General features: G+C 37.8%; 1 protein-coding gene across 1 annotated transcript in view; it reads right to left on the bottom strand.

The window, feature by feature from the left end:
• Positions 1–20,518, bottom strand: part of COL28A1 (collagen, type XXVIII, alpha 1) — a 141,181-nt gene that overhangs the window by 97,822 nt on the left and 22,841 nt on the right. Inside the window, exons 9-11 of the mRNA XM_005876149.2 lie at positions 18,971–19,015; positions 15,496–15,540; positions 14,379–14,432 (exon numbers count right to left, since the gene is read on the bottom strand). Of these exons, the coding sequence (XP_005876211.1) occupies positions 14,379–14,432; positions 15,496–15,540; positions 18,971–19,015 (144 nt within the window). The remainder of the gene's footprint in view (positions 1–14,378; positions 14,433–15,495; positions 15,541–18,970; positions 19,016–20,518) is intronic.

Genomic DNA, 20,518 nt, shown 5'->3' with positions numbered 1-20,518 from the left:
AAACACAACATAAACCCAGGGTGGAATTATCCACGAGGCATAGTAGATACATGATTAAGGTCAACAAAAATGTTTCAATTTTTATTTATAAAATCAGAATTAAACATAAGAATGAATACATAACAATTCAGTCTGGATTTTATGTGTCTTTATCTTAACTCAGTTCTAAAACACTATTTTTACTTTTTTTGAGGAATAAACCCATAAAAGCAAAGTTTTTAGGATCTATGAAAGTCATAATGCAGCCTCACTTTTACATTCAATAAATCTTTAGTAAGTGTTTCTGGCAGACACGTTTTATTTTCTACACAATATCCATCCTCTCTCCTCTTTCCTTCCCTGCTGTTAGAACTCTGAGCTGTTCAGGTCTTGGGCACCTATTCTTTGCCTTCAGGGGTGTAGGATGAATGATAATTGGTCCAATGCAAGTCTAGAATCTCCTTTCCCTTTGCCACTGGTTAGTCTAGGTTGGTCGTTTGGCTGAGTTCTGACAGGTGTAGGGATCTTACTGAATGCAAAGAGAAACCATTTGCCTCTGACTCTTCTTCCCTGCTTGGAGCTGTACTAGCTGTCTTGTAGCCAGGAGGCAATGATCTCTCAGATGATGAAGAGGATGCAGCAAAAACTTCAAAGAGCCTGCCTGGCTGCTGGAGAACCTCACTAAGCTACTGATTCCACCCTGCACTGCCTACCTTCAAACATTCTGTTTACTCAACAAAAAGAGTGCTTGTGATTCAAGTCACTATTAGTCAAGATGTCTGTTACTAGAAGCCAGAGCATTTTCAATGAATGCTGTCTACCATGTAGCAGGCCTGGCATCGAATTCAGTCCTTATAGAACTGAATGAGAACATCAAGCTCATACAATGCACCAGCGAGGAACCTGAGTCCCAGAGAGCTTACTCAGAATCGGTTGATTGTTAGAGTTTCTGATGCTTTGTATTTGAGTGGGTTGAATTTAAAAGTACCTTCTGTTCATCCTTTTGAGTACAAGTCAGTCTGGCAGATAAATCAACTTCAATTAACCACTTTCAAATTCAAGGTTGCACTTATTTGTCTATATCGATCAAATTTTCTGGAGCAGCCAGGTAATTGCCATTGTTATTTTGACATGTTCTTGGCCATGGAATTTCTCTCTATCTAATATCAGACTAAAACTTATCCCTCAACTTGAAGTTGTTCTCTTAATCTTAAAGTTTGATTTAGCTGCTAGAGAATATTCCGTTTCCTAAGGAATCCAAATTTTCACTTCAAAGAACCTTTTCCTTACAATCTCATGTGCTGTCCACTCAAGTTGGAATCTCCTTGCAATTATACTGCATATGGTGACTCTCCATTACTCAGTAAATGAACACCAACTACTTCTATATGGAGGATAACAAAATAAATACAGAGATGTCTAAGACATAGTCCCTCAACTCAAAGGACTAGTTTGAAAGGTAAACACACTCATAAAATGATAATGATAATAGTAATAATAAGCCCTAAGTTCCCTTATTCTATTTATTCCCTGTCCTTTTTTATATGTAATTTGGACCTGTTATGGGTTAGAAGGTTCTTACATATTTTATATGTAATGCATATTATATATTTGGAAGAGAATATATATCCTACTTAGTACTTGCCTATATGTTTGATCTAAAACAAACATTTCCTCTGGCTATGCACAAGGCATCAGTTCAGTTGTTACCTTGAAATGTGTAAATCAGGAGAATCAAGAGGAGAAGTAACTGTCTTACTCTTGAGCCCACGATCCCCTTTTAGTCTTAGTCAACTACCAATAGCAACAGAAATTTCTTAATATTGCTTTTTGGGGGAAATTATGAGGATGTGAAGCTTACAAATGGATTGTTTTCCCTTACCTGAACACAGACAACCCCATAGCAACATATATTCACATATCCTCTTACCAGTCACATGGTAGCTGTTTATTAAGTATAGACTCAATTGATATTCATCAGGAGCTAGCATTTCAACATAGGTCCTGCAGACCAGTATTTCCCTACAATGAATACCAGTATTTACCTTTTCATACTTCCCTTTTCCCTTTCCTACAAAGATTCCTGAGGTGCTTTAAAAAAAAAAAGTAGTCCTGATTGTAAAGTACCATAGCTGGGTGAGGCAGAGCAAGAAGAGGAGAGTCGGCATTCTACTCGGAATGGTTTTCTGGGAATTTGCCAAGGCAATATAGCTCTAGTAAGATTCCAGGCTTGATTCCTTTTCTGCTATTATTCTTATCCCAAACCTCACCAAAGACGTGCATGCGCACGCGCACGCGCGCGAACACACACACACACACACACACACAGATTGCCCCAAGAATTACTTATAATTTCTCTACTTCACTTTCTTTTACCATCAGAGGCATGTACAAAGAGGACTGGGTAAGAGTTGTGGCCCCAGAGGGGCTGTTTCCCGTGACCTCCATATGAGCGTGAATGTGTGTGAGCATGTGTAGGGGCATCACAGAAGTTAGGTAGACCACTTCAGTCCTCCTCAGAAATTAAGGACCTCTATATTGTGGGCCTCAAGATTGAAGGAAGCCAATGATTAATTAAGTCAGCTATTTCCAAGCACTGTCCTGATACTTTATATACATTATTTCATTTAATCTTCTAACAACCCTAGGAAATAGGTATTTTTCCACATTATGGTATAGGAATATAATTTCCACTTCTTAATCTATTTTTTTAGCATGTAAGAAATCACAGGGAAAACTATAGCTTTGGAATCATTCACTGCAGTTGAATCCTAGGTCTATAATTTACTAACAGTTCGAGTTTTCATAAGACCCTCATATGCAAAATGAGGATAATTATATCTTCCTTACAGCGTTATTGAGAGGATGCAAGATATTGTCTGTAAGACATCTAAGTCATGACCGTCACATGGTAGCTGTTTAATATGTGTAGACTCAATTGTTATTCATCAGGTTTTCCTTGCGCACCAAACTGATGCCGAGTACCGGTTACATAATTACAGACATAAGTCAGATTGCACCTGCACTTTTCAGACACTTACAATCTGGCTGGACAGACAAATGAACATAAAAAAAGATACATGCATGTAAATTAGATGTAATAAAGATACTAACAGAGCATGTACGACTCCAAGGCAGAAATGTTTAATTCTGCCTTAAGGAAGTAGGACAATTTCATTTGGTAGAGGTGATATGTGCTCTGAACAAAGAAGTAGGAATCATATCTTATCTGGTAGGAAAGAGGGAACAAAAGTTCAGGAAAAGGAAAGCATATGAGACATAAAATAATTTGAAATGTTCTGGGGACAGTAAACAGTTCTGTGGACTCAAGAGGAGAGGAATGAGGTAATATAAGGGTCACTGTCTGGAGCCATGCTGCCCACTAAAAACACACAGTGGGCCACACATGTGGTTTTGAATTTTCTAGAAGCCACATTAAGAAAGTAATAATATATTTTATTAAACCCAATCGTTCAATATATATATATATGGCTAAGCGACTGTTACGGTCAAATGACCAGAACGACTGGTCACTATGATGTGCACTGACCATCAGGGGGCGGACGCTCAATGCAGGAGCTGCCCCTGGTGGTCAGTGCCTTTCCACAGGGGGAGCACCACTGAGCCAGAAGCCAGGCTCACGGCTGGCAAGTGCAGCGGCGGTGGTGGGAGCCTCTCCCACCTCAGTGGCAACGCTAAGGAGCAGCGAGCAGGCAAGCGGTAAGAAGCAAGGGGTCCTGGACTGTGAGAGGGATGTCCGACTGCCAGCTTAGGCCCGATCCCTGCAGGGAACAGGCCTAAGCTGGCAGTCAGACATCCCCTGAGGGATCCCAGACTGCGAGAGGGGTGCAGGCCAGGCTAAGGGACACCCCCCTCCAGTGCATGAATTTCATGCACAGGGCCTCTAGTAATCAATATTTTAAAAATATTATTTTTAAAAATTTTTTTATTGCTTAAAGTATTACAAAGAGTAGCATATGTCTCCTTTTTTTCCCCCCTTGACCTTTCCCCAGCATACCCTACCCCCCGGCACATGCCCTCACTCCCCCCTCACCAAGTGTCTTGCGTCCATTGGTTATACTTATATGCATGCATACAGGTCCTTCAGTTGATCTCTTAACTCCCCCCCCCATCCTCCCAGCATTCCTACTGTAGTTTGACAGTCTGTTTGATGCTTCTCTGCCTCTGTATCTACTTTTGTTCATCAGTTTATAATGTTCTTTATTATCCATAAATGAGCGAGATCGTAAGGTATTTTTCTTTCACTGACTGGCTTATTTCACTTTTATTTTTCACTATTATTAATGCTATGTCTTTGAAATCCGATATGTATTTAACACTTATGGCACATCCTAATTTGCTTGAGCCACATTTCAAGTGCCCGGTAGCCATATATCACCATTGTATTGGACAGCACAAGGTTAGAGTGATTTAAAGAGGCTGGAGGTTCGGGTCAGAACCATGGAGAGTACCAACATTTAAGTGATGTGGGAGTGGAAGCACAGTGTAAAGGAAGTCAGAGAAAAGAGAATTTTAAAAGGAACTCATATTTCCAAAAACTAATTCATAATCTTCCACTTGCGGATCTTATAATCTCCCAGCATTCTTTGTCTCAGCAAAGGGTATCCCAATCCCTGCAGGGGTCAAGCTAGAACCTAAGGGCACCTCGCTCTCCCTTATCCACTGTATGCAATGCATCACCAGTGCCTATCAATATGCCTTTAAGTCTCTCTCAAATCCATCCATCTCTTTGATTCTCTATCATATTTCTACTAGACCAAATTAATAACATCTTTTGCTCAGATTACAACTAATCCCTTAGTACTCTTCATGTGTCTATTTCAGCACACTCCAATTTCTTCCTCCTCCCCCACATTGCTGCCAGAGCAATCTTTTCATGTTCATTTTCATTTTCATTTTAATCTGAGTAAAACCCTTCAAAGCCTTTCCCTTCCCTCTTGGGGTAAAGACAGCACTCCTTACAAGGCTTGTGAACTCCTGTACAGTATGTTCCTGTGGCCTTTCCAGTCCCATCTGTTATTAGTTGATTCATCACATGCCACCCCAGCAGCACGGACCTTTGTAGTTCCTTGTACTTGCCGCGTTCCTTTCTGCCACAGCATCTTTGCAGGCACTATTTTATCTACCTGGGATGTTCTTACCTCTGCATTTTTCTAGTCAATCCTGATTCATCCTTCAGCTCTTATCTTAAGCAGTATAGTTTCAGAGAAGGCTTCTCTGATTGGGTGAAATCCCTATGATAGAAATGGTACTGATAGCACCATTTCCCTCTTTTTACTGAGCACTCTTTATAATGGCAACTTTGCATTTAGTTAATATGTCTCCCCCTAGACTGTGGGGAGGACATCATGTGATCTTGCTCAGTTTCATATTTTCAGTGCTCAGCCAGTTGATATCATTCCCTCAACCATCCATGCAGCATTTACTGAGCAGCAGCTAGGGATCGGGTGCTGTACTCACTGCGGGAGGTGAACAAAACAGGGAAGCTGGTCTAGGCTGGGGAACTGGGAGACTGGAAATGCTCCTCTGGAGTTGCCCTTAGTTTACTCAGGTTTCAACCATAGTGATATCAAGTACCTTTTAAGCAGTTTCTCTTTCATACTTATCAGAGACAATTCATATTTTTTTCAGCTGAAGGAGTAATGAAATTCTAATAGGTGGCCTAAGTTGGACGGATAGTCCAGCTAGAGAAACCCAACGCTCCTATTTCCTGGCACTGACTCTAACCAACATTCTTTCTTTTCCTAAGACAATAAAAAATGAATGATTGCCCGAAACTCTTGGACATTTTTGAAAATAGAACTTCACCATTTTTTGAATAATACAATTATGAACAATTTAATCAGACCTTGACCTTTTCTTAACATTACAAGGATGTTTTAGCAACTGCTTTCCATTATTTCCCAGATTTGTGTAGCACCAACTTTAATATTTTAAGTATTGGGACAAATATTCTCATAGTTTCCAACTGGAACAAAATGATGGATGAGCATTTTGCAAGTGCAAAATGGTTCAAGTATGGCCAAGATACACTCTTAGCTAAAACTCAGGGACATGATGGCTCTATACAAAGACTTGGGGAAAAGTCAAGAAAGGCCCCTTTTTTGGAAAGAAGGAAAAGCGGGGTAGGAAACTAATATTTATCAAATACTTTCTAAATCAAGCTCTATTTTTAGTCCCTAATTTCTCTTGTTTGAGAGAAAGCATTATGTAAGAAGGGGCATATTTTTAGAACACATATCAAGCTAGACTTATTCTGCATTAATAATAAGAGGGGTCTTCAAAGTTCTTAACTGCTGAGTAATTATTGACAACATATATGGCACTTACTATGTAACAAGTGCTACCCTAGGTGCTTCACATATTTTAACTCATATAAGCCTCAAAACAACTTTAAGAGGTAGGTACTATTATTAACCCATTACATGGATGAGAAAACTGAGGCATGGGGCAGAACAGTAACTGGCCCAAGTCACAGAGCTAATGCAACAGCAGGCTGAATTTGAACCCCAGCAGTCTGGTTTTAGAGCCAGTTCTCTAACCACCATGCAAACTGCCCCTTGGGACTTTTCAATTCTTAAAGTATTTAAAAAATCATCTCATCAAAGACTAAATTCATGTCTTTGTTGTAGGAAGAAAAACACAAAAGTCAGATAGTTTCAATCCATCCACAGTTGAAGATCCATCCTATGAAGTCCAAGGATCTTGAAATACAGTATAAGCCAAGAGGAAATACGCTTTTATACAAGCTGACTCACATGTAATTTCAGGAACACTCTATGTTTACCTGGATCAGTGTCGTCACTGAATTAGTGGTAAAGGTAATGTAAATTATAATTGGCAATACTGTGATCACACAATATAATTCCTACATATAAAAACTGATTATTAACCACCTATACTGAGTTTGGAACCACCATTATTCAAATCTCTAATTGCAGTCTTTTTTAAATACCTTCTACTAAGAGAAAACACCACAGTTCATACACTCCACCTACTTATCGCCTCCAAAGAAGAAAAAACTTTATAATAACAAAGAATTGGTGAATAATATAATTGCAACTATACTATTGCACCAGATTTTAGTAACGTTTAACTCATTTTCTTTAATGCCATTAGGTTAAACCATGTGAAATTGACAACATTCAACCACGTTTAATCTACAAAAATGGCAATTCATATGGTTAGATTTGATTGGAAAGTCATACTTTATCACACAGAAAGTCTAAGGCATTGTGTGTAATTTTCCCTAAAAGGAAGGAGCAGTCAACAACCCATCAGGAGAGCTTCTAAGAATCTCAGGTCTGGTGGCCACTATTTGTACTTCTCCAGAACAAAATAAGTAGCTGGAAAATATTCAAGAGTGTGCCCTCTCCATATATCAGAGAACAAAAAATCAATTTATGAGGAGATGGGTTCATATGACAGTGTAATATGCTCCTTAAAAACTTGCCTTGGAGGCTGGGGACAAGGGGAGACAAGGAGAGTTATTGTTTAAAGGGTACAAAGTTTATGTTGGGATGATGGAAAAGTTTTGGGTTTACACAGTGGTGATGTATTTAATACCACTGAATGTACACTTACAAATTGTTAAAATGATAAATATTATGTATATTGTACCTTATCCTTGGAATAAACTTAATTTTCCCTGTTGCAGTGTTACTATTGCAACTTATTTGAATTCATGAAGGACACTGATTTTATTCATTTTTAAAATTCCGACATCTCTCTGAGGATGTTGCAGTAGCTGATTCTATTTCACATTAGTGCCAGCTTGACTGGGCACATGGGATAGATCAGCACCTTTGTGGGAACTATTGGCAGCATTTTGGTTTCTCTATCTGTCAGAGTTTTCACCTTAGCGGTCTCTGCATACACACCTGCACACACATTCCCACACAATATAGGCCGTCTGCTGAGAACCACATGCATCAGAGATTTGGGAATGAAAATCAGCTACCTTGAAGCCATTGGCTGGCATCCCACATGTTCTGGCAGCCACCTCACGTTGTCACTGTCAGTTGTCTCATGTCAAGTGAGTTAACAAGCTAATTGAGAGTCCTGATGGGCAGATGTGCATGTAGGACAAAGCCCTTTCCACAAGAATCGCCTGATTACTTATCCTTTCCTTTTAATTATAGGGCCCAGGGCAGAAATAGCATTTAGACTTTTCCATCTCTGAAGGAAAAACATTCACACAGTTTGGCAGCTTGGTTCTCATTCTTCATTAAACAGATATCTATCATTAAAATTGTAAAAGGGATTCTTCCTGTGGCAATGCTCTACACTGAGCCGTCACAGCCTTGTTCAAAGTTGTTAGCCTGAGCCAGAGGGCCCATTATTGTTTTTGGACAACTGGAAAGCTGACATGTTCCAGTTCCTTGCACTTTACATGAAGCCAAGAATACAGTCAACAACTGGAAAGCTGACATGTTCCAGTTCCTTGCACTTAAAACACTTTACATGAAGCCAAGAATACAGTCCCTCGGTTAGGAGAGCTATGGACTTAAAAAGAAAGTTTTCTATTTGATTTATTATTCTGTACAGCACTAGGAATTGTTGACATCCACATATGTTTCAACTGATTTACTTCCCATGGAGTTATAAGAGATTATAACCTGTTGCAAATCATGATTTTTTAGTGGTTGAAAGCAACATCATAATGTTAGGAAATTGTTAGGTTTTTGAGTTGTGTGAGAACTGAAATAAGGAGAAGGTTTAAAATTCTTCACAGTTGTTCATATTTGCGGCATTGAACTACTTCCAAACCACAATTGAAATATTAGTTATGTTTAGTAGGTTGACCTATAAATCTACTAAGCTAACTTTGAGTCAAATCATGTATTTAAATAATTACCAAAACAACAATATACTTTTAAAACTACTAGATCTTCATTAATTATTTTTCTGTTCTTAAATATTGACATTGTGCTCTAATGAAAATATTGTTTTATAAAAAACAATCTAGGTTGTATATAAGAACTATAAAATAAAATTAAGTTCCAAGTTCTTATGCTACTCTGAACGGAAAGTGGGAGTATAAATAACAGATTATTTAATGCTCAAGATACTTTTGATGGTTTATGTCAACCACTGTTCCATTTGTCTTTATTCTCCAAATATTTCAAAAGAATGGCCAAAATTCCTTGCTACTGCACCCTTCTCTCTGATTCCTTCCACAATCCATCATCGTCTTCAATCTCTCTATTGAAACTGCTCTCTCGAAGGTTTCTAATAACCTCAAAATTGACAAACTAATTGACTCCTTCGGCTCTTGCCTGTTTGACCTGCCTGCAGTATACTACTGTTGACAACTCATTCCATTGAAAGCCTTTCACTCATTCAGTCAACGAATACTTATTTTTTGCTTATCTTAAATGTGTGTGAGTATGCATTTATTTTTTTTTTATCTCTGTGCTCCTGACGTAACACTGGATCTTCTGCTTTAGCTTTTTCTTTACAAGAGTTATGGGCCCACACATATCTGTCTGATTCTCCTCTCAATGGTTTATATCTGACAGAAGGCTGGCAAGGTTTAAAGGTACAACACATGGAAGCTCAAAGAAAACTTGACTAGCATACTGCCGGCTATCAAAATTATCTGCATGCATTCCTAAAGGTTGATGAGTAGCCCTCTTTTTATTTATTTTTCATTTTTTAGATGCAAACTTTTTCAAATATATTTTTAAATTTATTTTTCCCCATCACCATTTATTTTCTCTATGCCCTCTTCCCCTTCCCCCCTTCCCCGAACAATCACCACACTATTATCCATGAGTTCTCTCTCTCTTTCTTCTTTTTGATCAATCCCTCCAATACCACCAACAACACCCCCCCAACACACACACACACACACACACACACACACACACACACACACCAGAGCTGTCTGCCTGCTCTCTGAGTAAGCCAATCAGAAAAAGACAAGTACCATATGATTTCATTCATATTTGAAATTTAATGAACAAACTGAACTACCAAGCAAAATAGCCTTCTTTTTTACAATGACCTCTTTTCATAGAGTATTTTGAAGGAAATAGGATGTTGTATAGGGATGTTTACTAGGCTTACGGTTTTAATTTTAGAATCTGTATATTTAGCTATTACTTAACTTCATAAAAATACCAGCTACTTGAAACATATCTACAGTGCTTGGGAACCACCAAATATGGGATGAAAACAATGGCAACTGGGCAGAGTGGATAAGGAGGAGGGGGGTGTCTAAGAACCATGGTGTGGTGCAGAACTTGGTGTGTTCTGGGTGCCTACTTTGCCCTCATCACTCCTCTTGAAACATAGGTTCTGTTTTTTCATTAATACTAGGCCCTTTGTTCATTTTTGATGGATGATGGATGTTTGATTCACTGGAGATTATTTACCCAGACCATATCCACTTTATTCAATTGGACCAGATGGGCGACATTTCTTTATGGGTTTTCTTAACATCTCACTGAAGCTGAACGTAAGGTAAGACCAAGCTTCATACATGAAAGGACTTTGAGTTGCTTATATTGAGTATAGCACAAGAGGAAAACACTTATGGGAAAGAAAACCCTGCAGGAAATATAGGAACATCCAAGAGTAAAACAATGGAAGAGGTTAGAAGAAGGGATGCAATTCATCTATTGAGATAAATTAATATATAATAGATCACGATATTTTTAATTGGGCATTAACACTCAGTACTTTGTCTTGGGAAAATACATCAGGGCTATTTCCTAGTGTCCTTTGTCCTTAGCACTGAAGCACTGGCACTAGGAGACTCCAACACGTCACAACCTGTGTCCTGGTCAAGCCACAGTGAGCTGTCCCTCCTTCAGGGGCACAAAGAGGGTCTTGGAAAGAGCAAATTTGCATGAGACTTGAGAAAAAAATACTCTTTTCAGAATTACCTCAGGAAAACACCAAGAAATGGCAAAAATTACCTAATGTGGGCTTGCACACCCACCATGCTCTTTTTACTTGTTCAAAACCAATGTTGGTAATTTGTTCTCTGTGATTTGAAAGGCCTGCCAGTCTTGAGCCATTCTTTCCAGTTATTGGAGGGCCCATTCCATGGCCGGATGTGATTGCAACCCGAACCACCACTGCAGCCCTTGGAAGCAGGCACTCAGCTTTTACTGAGAAAGCACAGCTACACTCTCAGTCCCGTCCTAGGATAAGTCTTCTTGGCATTCATAAAATGAACATCCCATCCTTCTCTAGATGAATGGCATGTTCTCCTTATGAGTGCCACTGCGTGACCCTCATGTATGGGAGCCAGGCTGAGGGGCCCTTAGAGCCAAGGTTTCATTGTGAGGAACAGCAATGTTTTGTTGCTAAGGAAACAAGGGTATTCAGGGCAACATAGGAGCTACATTACATGTGGAAAATATTAATGACAGAAATGATTTGTGAAACAAGGCCAGAATCACTTTTTTTAAATTATTATTTATCACACGCTATTTTTTTCCCCTTTTGTTCTTTGGCCACCTTGACTGCAAACCCTCTGATGAAGAAAATCCAACCACAAGAGCAATAGAACGGGATTGTAGTTCCTGAGAGAGACCATTCATAAATTTAAAGGCGCAGGCAGGCCCCATCTAGAAACTTTCAGGGAATATTCATAAATGTTGCAGATCTAAAGGTATCTATTTTAAGGTCTTGTAAGAAACCAAGTATTTGAAAGAGCACATTGCTGGGGGGTTTTCCCCCACACAATTCTCTTCCTTCTTTTCCTTCATTTCCAGATAAATATTATAACCAAGTAGGAAGGCACCCCTTAACAGACTGTTGTTTCCAGCCAGAGTACATTAGAACTGGACACACATGCATATTCCATACTGTCCAAAAGAAATGCATTGGCCTCAGGTTGACTATTCTGGAAATTGAGCAATTTTCTTAAGGGGATAAATATAATGTGGTGGTTAAGAGCAGACTGGCTGGGTTTGAATCCTGACTCTGTCCCTTACTCACTGTGTAGACTTGGACCCGTTGCTTAAACTCTCTGTGCCTAATCTGTACCTACACTCTCTTGCCTCAAAAGGTGGTATTATGTTAAATGAGAATTTAGAACTTTATCTGTCCTTAGAAAATAATCAGTAAATAAGTGTTATCTATTATTATAGAAGTTCTCAAATAAATAATCCTCTCTCTGTCCATTAGAAAATACAGAATTACTGGATTTTAGGGACTTTTTTTGCAAAAATTGCAATAGCAATTTCTTAACATTTTGTAATAGAATGGTAATGGATGAAATGTTACTGTAAAACATAACATTATTTTTAGATTGAGGATAAAATAGTTCAAGTCTGTAAGATTTAGAAGTACATTCTGGGATGGGAAATGAAACTATTCCCTGAAACCTGACTATTAATACGATACACTTATACATGTATAAAATTTTAAAAATAACAAAATCAATGTGAACATGCATCTCTGGTTGACAGATCCAAAGAGAAGTGGAAATTAGTAATAACATCAAAGACCACTACATTTGTGACCAGAAATATAGCTAGAAGGAAAAATATAGCTCATTCTCACCTTACTTCCTGCCAACAACTTTGAACATGCTTTAGAAATTGCCATCTTTTCAAGTGACAATGAACTGTGTTCGCCTGGCAGTGAAATTTGTAATTAACATCAAAGTGGCAATTTTATGTTATATATCTTTTACTACAATTAAAAAAAAATTTTAAGAGACACCCTTGGAAAACTGATAAAGTCCTCAAATACTTTGAAACAACACTCCTTTTATGACATTGTTGTGAAAGTCAAGCATGAAATGTTTTTATGTCAGAACTTTACAAGTTCTCCCAAATACTTGACTATTTATTTATTCTTTCAAAGAATTAATGTATGGTTGGAATGAAAAGCTAAATTTTGTTGAAATGAATTTATTTAGAAAGGAAAACCTAAGTAGTAATTGTAGGAGACACAACAAGACGTGATCAAATGGGCACCTTTTTATGGATTGCCACCAACCATCTCCCAAAGCCACATGCCTGCTCCCAACCCACCACTTCCTCCCGGTGCCCCTCACAGCTGATGACCTGGCTCTGCCTCTGCCTCAAGCCAGCCATATGAGCTCCAGACTTTGCTTCCCATTTTCAAAAATGAAAACTTTGGGCCAGTATGATCTCTAATATTCCTTGTGGCTCAAAAATTCTGTAATTCTATTACTGTTGCAAATTCCAGCCCTGACCCCTGATTTAAAGCCTCTCACAAACATGTGAAAATTATCATCTTAGGTAAAAAAGAATCCTAGAAATAAGCATAAACTGTCAAAATATTTTTTTTTCTTGCTGCAGGATTTTACCTACAGCCAAAGCAATTTTATAAAAACCTTCTACTCAGTATTCCAAGAAGCCATTTCTTTCCCCCAGAGAGAATTAATCATAGGCAAGGACTGGAGAAGACACTTCCCCTTGATGAAGTTTGAGCACGCTCCTGCTGAGAAGCCCATTCTATTTTAATTTGCCAATTAAAAGTGGCCTGGGGAATCACACACTGCCATTATCTCATTAAATCACTATACTTGTCACTCCCTTTCCTCTGAAAAAAGAACACTCAAGTAGCTCAACTACTCCCCACAACTTAAATTTAATAGTACTTTTAAAATATTGGTTTTATCTAGGGTCTGTTGGGGACTGCACCTTCTCTGTTATTACCGCCATAAATTCCACGGATCTCCAGTCACTAACTCAATTCCATTTATTGGGTACTTACTATATCCGTGAAATTTACTAAGCATTGAGAAGAATTAAAAAGGAACTAAAAGGCTTGCTTTCAGCAAATCAATGGCCTCGCTCATTAGAAAACAGAGCCTTATAAAGAGTCTCTTAAAGATCCTTCTTATAGCACCTTTTGGTTCTACTTGGCTCTTATTCAACCCTTCCCTATCTATCTTGACTGATTTTCTGTGGAATGACATTACAAGCATGGTATGGCCCTGTTTAAAAAAACACCAAAAAAAAAAAAAAGCTTGATTTCTTTTGGTATAACAGCTGTAAAATCTCTTCCTTTATAAGCTGTATATTGAGTTGAATTATATGTGCGAAGTAGGCATTTGAGTTGAATCACTTGTTACTACTTATCAGTTTCTAGTGAGCCATATAATAACTAAATGGCAGAAGTAAAAAAGGAAACACTGCAAAGATTCTAATGGCTTATTTTTAATAATGCTCCTTTGAATAATATAATAATAAATTATAAAACTATGTCAGTGATTTCCTACGTGTACTTGAACATGATTCGGCGCATACACCTGCAAGTTATTTTGTATTTCCAAAGATACTTCCTCAAAGAGTCCATTGACTTCTGCCTAATAAAAACATGCATTACCATGGCTCACTAGGAGAAAGACACTCTGCCTGTCTTTAACCAAGGAATAGGATTACCTTATTGCCTTGAAATCCTTTCGGGCCTGGGTCCCCTGGAGGTCCACTAATGCCCTGCTCCAAGATGAAAACCAAGAATTAGTTCTGTGTACAAAAGGCCCATCAGGAATGAATCATTTGTTCAGGTCCCTAGAGATGCCAGAGTTAGAATTCAGACTATAACTCAGTTAAGTTGTAGTTACATGGGATTGAGAAATGGAATGAGGTGAAATTCTTCATGTCAAATAAGTATCTTCTAAAATAGTACTTCAGCTGAGAGCAAACATTTATTAATGAGAGGCTGGTTTTCTAAACCTGTGTTTCCAACCTTATTCCTGACCTGGATCTCTTTTTTGAAAGATTTCAAATAAACAACTTTTTAAAAATATATCTAAGGCATATATAACTGAAAGTTGCAACTTCAATGACCCTCTGATAGCTAGAGTGACTATCCTACCCTGACACAATTCCAGGCTAAAACAAAGGAGTTGATGGTTAACTAGATATTGGCTAGAAAATCTTGGGTAAAAGTATAATTTTCAATAGACTTTTTGAAATACTGAAATTAACTCTTCTCACACATACCCTCCCCCCATTATAACTGTAGATGAGGCAAGTTCACAGACTAGAAAAAAAATCAGCCATATTATTTTTTGAAATCTATATATGTCTAACCTAAATAAATGCCTTAAAGAATCATTGCATGTTATTGAGCATCAACTACTTATAGTGGCAAAACAATACAAATACTTAATTTAGAGAAAATGCATAGCTCCTCCAACTATATTATAGTAGCACTGCAAAAACCAGTTACATTTTGTTTTTAACTACTTTGATTTTATCCGTCTTCCTAGATGCTAATTTTTAAACTTTTATCCCTTCAACTAGTCATTAAATAGACTCCCCTGCTGGTACCTATCTTTAGGGAGCCTGAATTGGTTAATAAAACATTAAGGTAGTGGTTTCCAAAACTTGGTTGCACATTGAAATCGCTTGGGGATCTTTAAAAATATTGAAGCCTAGCTCCAATTCCAGCCATTCTGATTGAATTGGTAGAGGGTGCAAGTGAGAAAAGGGATTTTAAAAAGCACCTTAGGTGATTCTAGGGTAGACTTAGATTTGGTATTAGCCTCCTTACCTGAGGTCCTCTGGGTCCTTTTGATCCATATGGCCCGGGGGATCCCTGTGGAATAAAATTGATGATAAGTCACTCTAAATATCCATCTTCAAAGTGCAATGACTTTAGGTGGAAGAGAGGGAATATGTTCTCTGTAAGGGCCAGTCTTCCCTGGTTATCCAAACATTAAAACCAACATGTTCATTGTTAACGAAATGATCGTAATTAACAAGTCAAATGGAGGTCACATTGTCCTTTAGCAAACAAACTCCATGAAAACATAATTTTAGATGTAAGTTCTTGGCCTATATATTGATATTTTTATCAAAGTAAGTGATTTCTTAAGATTCTTTAGAAAGCAGTAAGCTTGGTAGAATATTGTGTGTTTTTTTTCAACAAGGTAATGGCAGTTAAATTAATTTAGTGAGTTTCTCCAATGTCTAGTTTCTCCCACCTTCAAGACATGAAACTTGGCAAAACACTGTTTGTACTCAACACTCTTCTAACAGAAAATATTTCAGTATGCTCCATAACTAAAAAACCCCTTAAAGGTTTATTTTTATTAAAGTAAAATATAGTCTAATCTCTTTTTTTTCAGATTTCAACTTTTTTCTGCTTTTGTTGTGTATGTGTCCCTTCACACTGATATTAACATATTTTCATCCAATTTTATTCCCAATAGATTTTTCTTCAAATAATTTGATCAGAGTATATATACAATTTTATGTCTTATTTATTTGACCTTCTGTTTTATCAAAAATATTTTTCATGTTATTAAGAACTCTTCATAACGTGAATAATATTCAAGAATATAAATCAGCCCTAGCCAGTTTGGCTCAGTGGATAAAGCATCAGCCTGCAGACTGAAGAATCCTGGGTTCGATTTCAGTCAAGAGCACATCCCAGGTTTCTGGCTCTATCCCCAGGACGGGGTGTGCAGGAGGCAGTTGATCAGTGATTCTCTCTCATCATTGATGTTTCTATCTCTCTCTCCCTCTCCCTTCCTCTCTGAAATAGATAAAAATATATTTTTTAAAAAGAATATAAATCAATCATGATTTACTTAGTCATTTCCCTAATGTGGACATTTAAATTCATATTGGTGATTACTATTTAAATAATGCTATCATGAACATGTTTGTATATACCAGTACATATTGTCCAACTTCTGACTCATTCCTAAGGATAATTTCCTAGAAAGGATGCCTGATGCAGAGATAGACAATAAGCACATTTACAATTCTCTCTCAACTCTCTCTTGCCTCTCACACTTTTTATGGGGAGAAAATATGAAACTTTTATCCATAAAGTTTGTTCAGGTTTCCATTTTCACTACCTGAGTAGAGAAAGCATATCTTCATCTCATAAAATCCCCATCAACTCCAAGTATATATTACTTTAGTGTTTGCTAATTTGGTAGGTAAAATAATATTTTAAGTTTACTTATCTGATTGCAATGCATTGGATAATTTTTTACTTATTAGCCATTTTTATTTTCTCTGATTTTCTGATTCTTTATACATTTTACTTATGAATTATGTGAATTCTTCATATCAGGGACACTGTGTTCCATTGACATCTAGACATGCATTTTTCAAATTTTCACATCTCTGACATTGGGATACATCTTACAATCAATTGCATCTTTATAATTGGAAGTAATTTTTTTCTTTCTTTTTGGCACAAAATATAATAGGGCATTTAACAATCCTTGGCATCTTAGTAAATGAAATATGATATTAACTCTTTATCAATCATTTTTATTTCACATAGTTTTCCCAGTTATTATTTAACTTTCATTTTTGTTTTCTTCTATATGTGTCCTTTATTCTGTATTTCTGAGTCCAGGTCCATCTCCCATTTTTAGTTATCCTCCAGGAAGAATCCACTCATTATTATACTTTCCATTTTGCCCAGAGATAATTACCAAGCCTACATTTTTCAGATCCACCTGACCTTTCACTCTCCAGCATTTTCAAAAGCTTTCAGGAAGTCTCAAGCTATTTAAAGTGTTTAGTTACATGTGCCACTGCCATTATCCTATCCTTTTCTTTTCACCTTCTGCCTCATTCTCTTTCCTTGACTTTCTGCCATAATTAAAATATATATATTGAGTTTGGTATCTTAATGGCATGTTCTTAATAGTTCTTAACTGCAATGAAAACTACTTTACTGTGTGCTTTTTTGACCTTTTATTATTATACTAGAGGCCCGGTGCATGAAAGTCATGCACTGGGGGGGGGGGTAATCCCTCAGCCCGGCCTGCACCCTCTCACAGTCCAGGAGCCCTCGGGGGATGTCTGACTGATGACTTAGGCCCGCTCCCCACAGGAAACCGGCCTAAGCTGGCAGTTAGACATCCTTAGCACTGCCGCGGAAGCAGGAGAGGCTCCCACCACCACTGCGCTCGCCAGTCGTGAGCCTGGTTTCTGGCTGAGTGATGCTCCCCCTGTGGGAGTGCACTGACCACAAGGGGGCAGCTCCTGCATTGAGCATCTTCCCCCTGGTGGTCAGTATGCATCATAGCGACTGGTTGTTCTGCCATTCGGTCGATTTGCATATTAGCCTTTTATTATATAGGATTTTAAATGCACTCTCCATGCATTTCTGGCCCATTAAGGAACTCTTTAACATATTTAATATTGTCTCCAACTTATATACTTTATCCATATTTATCTTTTAATGAAAGGTAAGTACCTATTCAATTGTCCATGGTTTGCTGCATTTTCCAAATTTCAAACCCCTATCTGTGTCTGCTTCTGCCTCATTATTTATAACTATTTTATTAACTTATTTCATAGAGTTCTTTGCTCTGCTTTGGAAAGTGCTTGTTCTCAGTGTTTACATCTGGAAAACAGTTCTACTTGTTCCCAATTGGAGCTTGAATTGACTATTTGCTGGATAAATTATTCTTTCCACTATAACACTCAGTAGGCTTGGCCTCAAAGGTTAGGGTACCACAAAGCAAAGACTTAATGGTCCATAAGAAAGGCATTTGGGGGCACTATTAATTAAAGTTAGGTATGGTTTTATTTTTTGCTTCATGTTTGACTGATCTGAAAATTGAGCCAATGATCTCCAACTCCAGTAGTGAGGTTGACATAATGCATCCCAGAAATTTTCTTTTGTAATTTTTTAATCGTTCAATTGTTGTTGTTTTTTAATAAGTATAGTTGGTATAGATTGGTTATATTAGTTTCAGGTGCACAATGTAGTGAGTCAACATTTTTATACCTTACAATGTGATCACTCCATTAATTCTAGTAATCATCTGTCACCATGTAAACTCATCACAATACTGTTGACTATCTTCCCCTTTCCCTTTACACCCATCCCCCACTCTCTCCCTTCTGGTAACCATCCCTTTGGTCTCTGTTCAAACAAAACAAAACAAACAAATAAACAAAAACAGACTCATAGAAACAGGAATTCCTTCCTAAGGAAACTCAGCCCCAAAGGATCGCAGCTGTTAGCATTTTATAAACATGTTCCTTACTTTGTCACCTTTTATTCCTGGTTTACCACAGTCTCCACGTACACCCTAAAAAAGAAATAAAATAAAATAAGAAGACATTTGTAGTTATCCAGTGTTATGATTTTCCTCTTAAGGATTTTCCCAACAGAATCTATGACATAAGCACTCTGATGGATTATACCCAGTTTTATCCTCAATCCTGTAGGTTGTTTGGGCATTGAACTATGAAAAATTTTATCCATGAGTCATCTTTAACTTGACAAAATCAAATCACTAATACCACTTAATGAGGCTTAACATTTTTGAGAGATGGATGAAATTAAAAGAAAAGCTAAGGTTTACTGAGCATCTACCATATATTATATGCCCTTGGCATGTGTGACTTAACTGAATCCATAGTACAGGCCAATGAGATCAGTTTTAGAATTCTCATTTTATAGATGAGGAAACTTAGCTCAGTGAGATAACTTCTCTCCATCATAGAGCTAGGTAGAAGAATCAAGATCAGAATCCAGGTCTACCCAGACTCAGGGCTGTGTTTCCACAACACCATGCTCAGTACCAACTTTGATCGAGTAGTAGCTTTTGCCTAGAGAATGTGAGGGAAGAGTCCTGAGACCATGTCATGACTTGATAGGGAAAGGAGTCATGATGGATGAGCAAGGTCTGCTGTGAGAGCCAGAGAGCGGGGCAAGGTGGCCAGCACGCTATGCATTTTCCATCATCATTCTCCACCGTCCTGCCTTTCCTAGAATATTAATGAAAAAACTAACATATAAATTATGTTTCACAGTTTATTATTAATGGTATTTTAGAAATTAGCTTTAGTTCATCTGACACCAACTGTCTGAGGTAGATATTTTTAGCCCAATTTTACAGTATGAAATTTTGTGATTCAAAAAGGTTAAGTAACTTGCTCAGGACTTCTAAGACTTCTAATAGTTGAACCAAAATGCAAAAGAGTCTATTGGGATAACAAGTAAAGTTAGAATTTCAAAGAGCTTTCATATATATATATATTCTGAGCCGCAGACCAATTCATATTTTTAAGATAAGGCAACTCAATTGGAGATGTACTTGAATACACATGCTAGCCCATGACTCCTAGTCCAGTGCCCTCGCTACTAGTTTCTGCTTCTGCTGCTGCTTTGTTTTCTATATGCTGCTCTAAGTGTGCTACTCAAAGTGCCACTGCACAATGACATAAGGGACTTGCACTAACATGGACTTCAGTGCCCTGCTTCCTTCATCAGGGAAGTCTTGCTATGAAAAATAAATGTCAGCTGAACTAAACAGTGTGCTTAGTGGTCTATTGGATTTATATTTTGGTGGAAACTTCATCTTTCCACAAAATAGCCACAAACAGTTCACAGATTGACAGCCAGCCTGCCCACCACACTTTGAACAGTGGCTGCTCCGAGAAGGGTAACCAGCAACTATGGATGCACAGTATGTGCCAAAGCCTTTATATTGTTGTTAATCCCCACACCAGCCTTGCCAGGGAGATATGTCTCCATTCACAGATAAGGAAAATGAGGCTCGGAGAGATTAAGGAACTTCTCCATGACC

This window comes from Myotis brandtii, unplaced genomic scaffold (genome assembly GCF_000412655.1).
Source record: "Myotis brandtii unplaced genomic scaffold, ASM41265v1 scaffold48, whole genome shotgun sequence".
NCBI lineage: Eukaryota > Metazoa > Chordata > Mammalia > Chiroptera > Vespertilionidae > Myotis > Myotis brandtii.
Note: the sequence above shows the minus strand (reverse complement) of the source record. Positions and strands in the feature narration are given on the sequence as shown.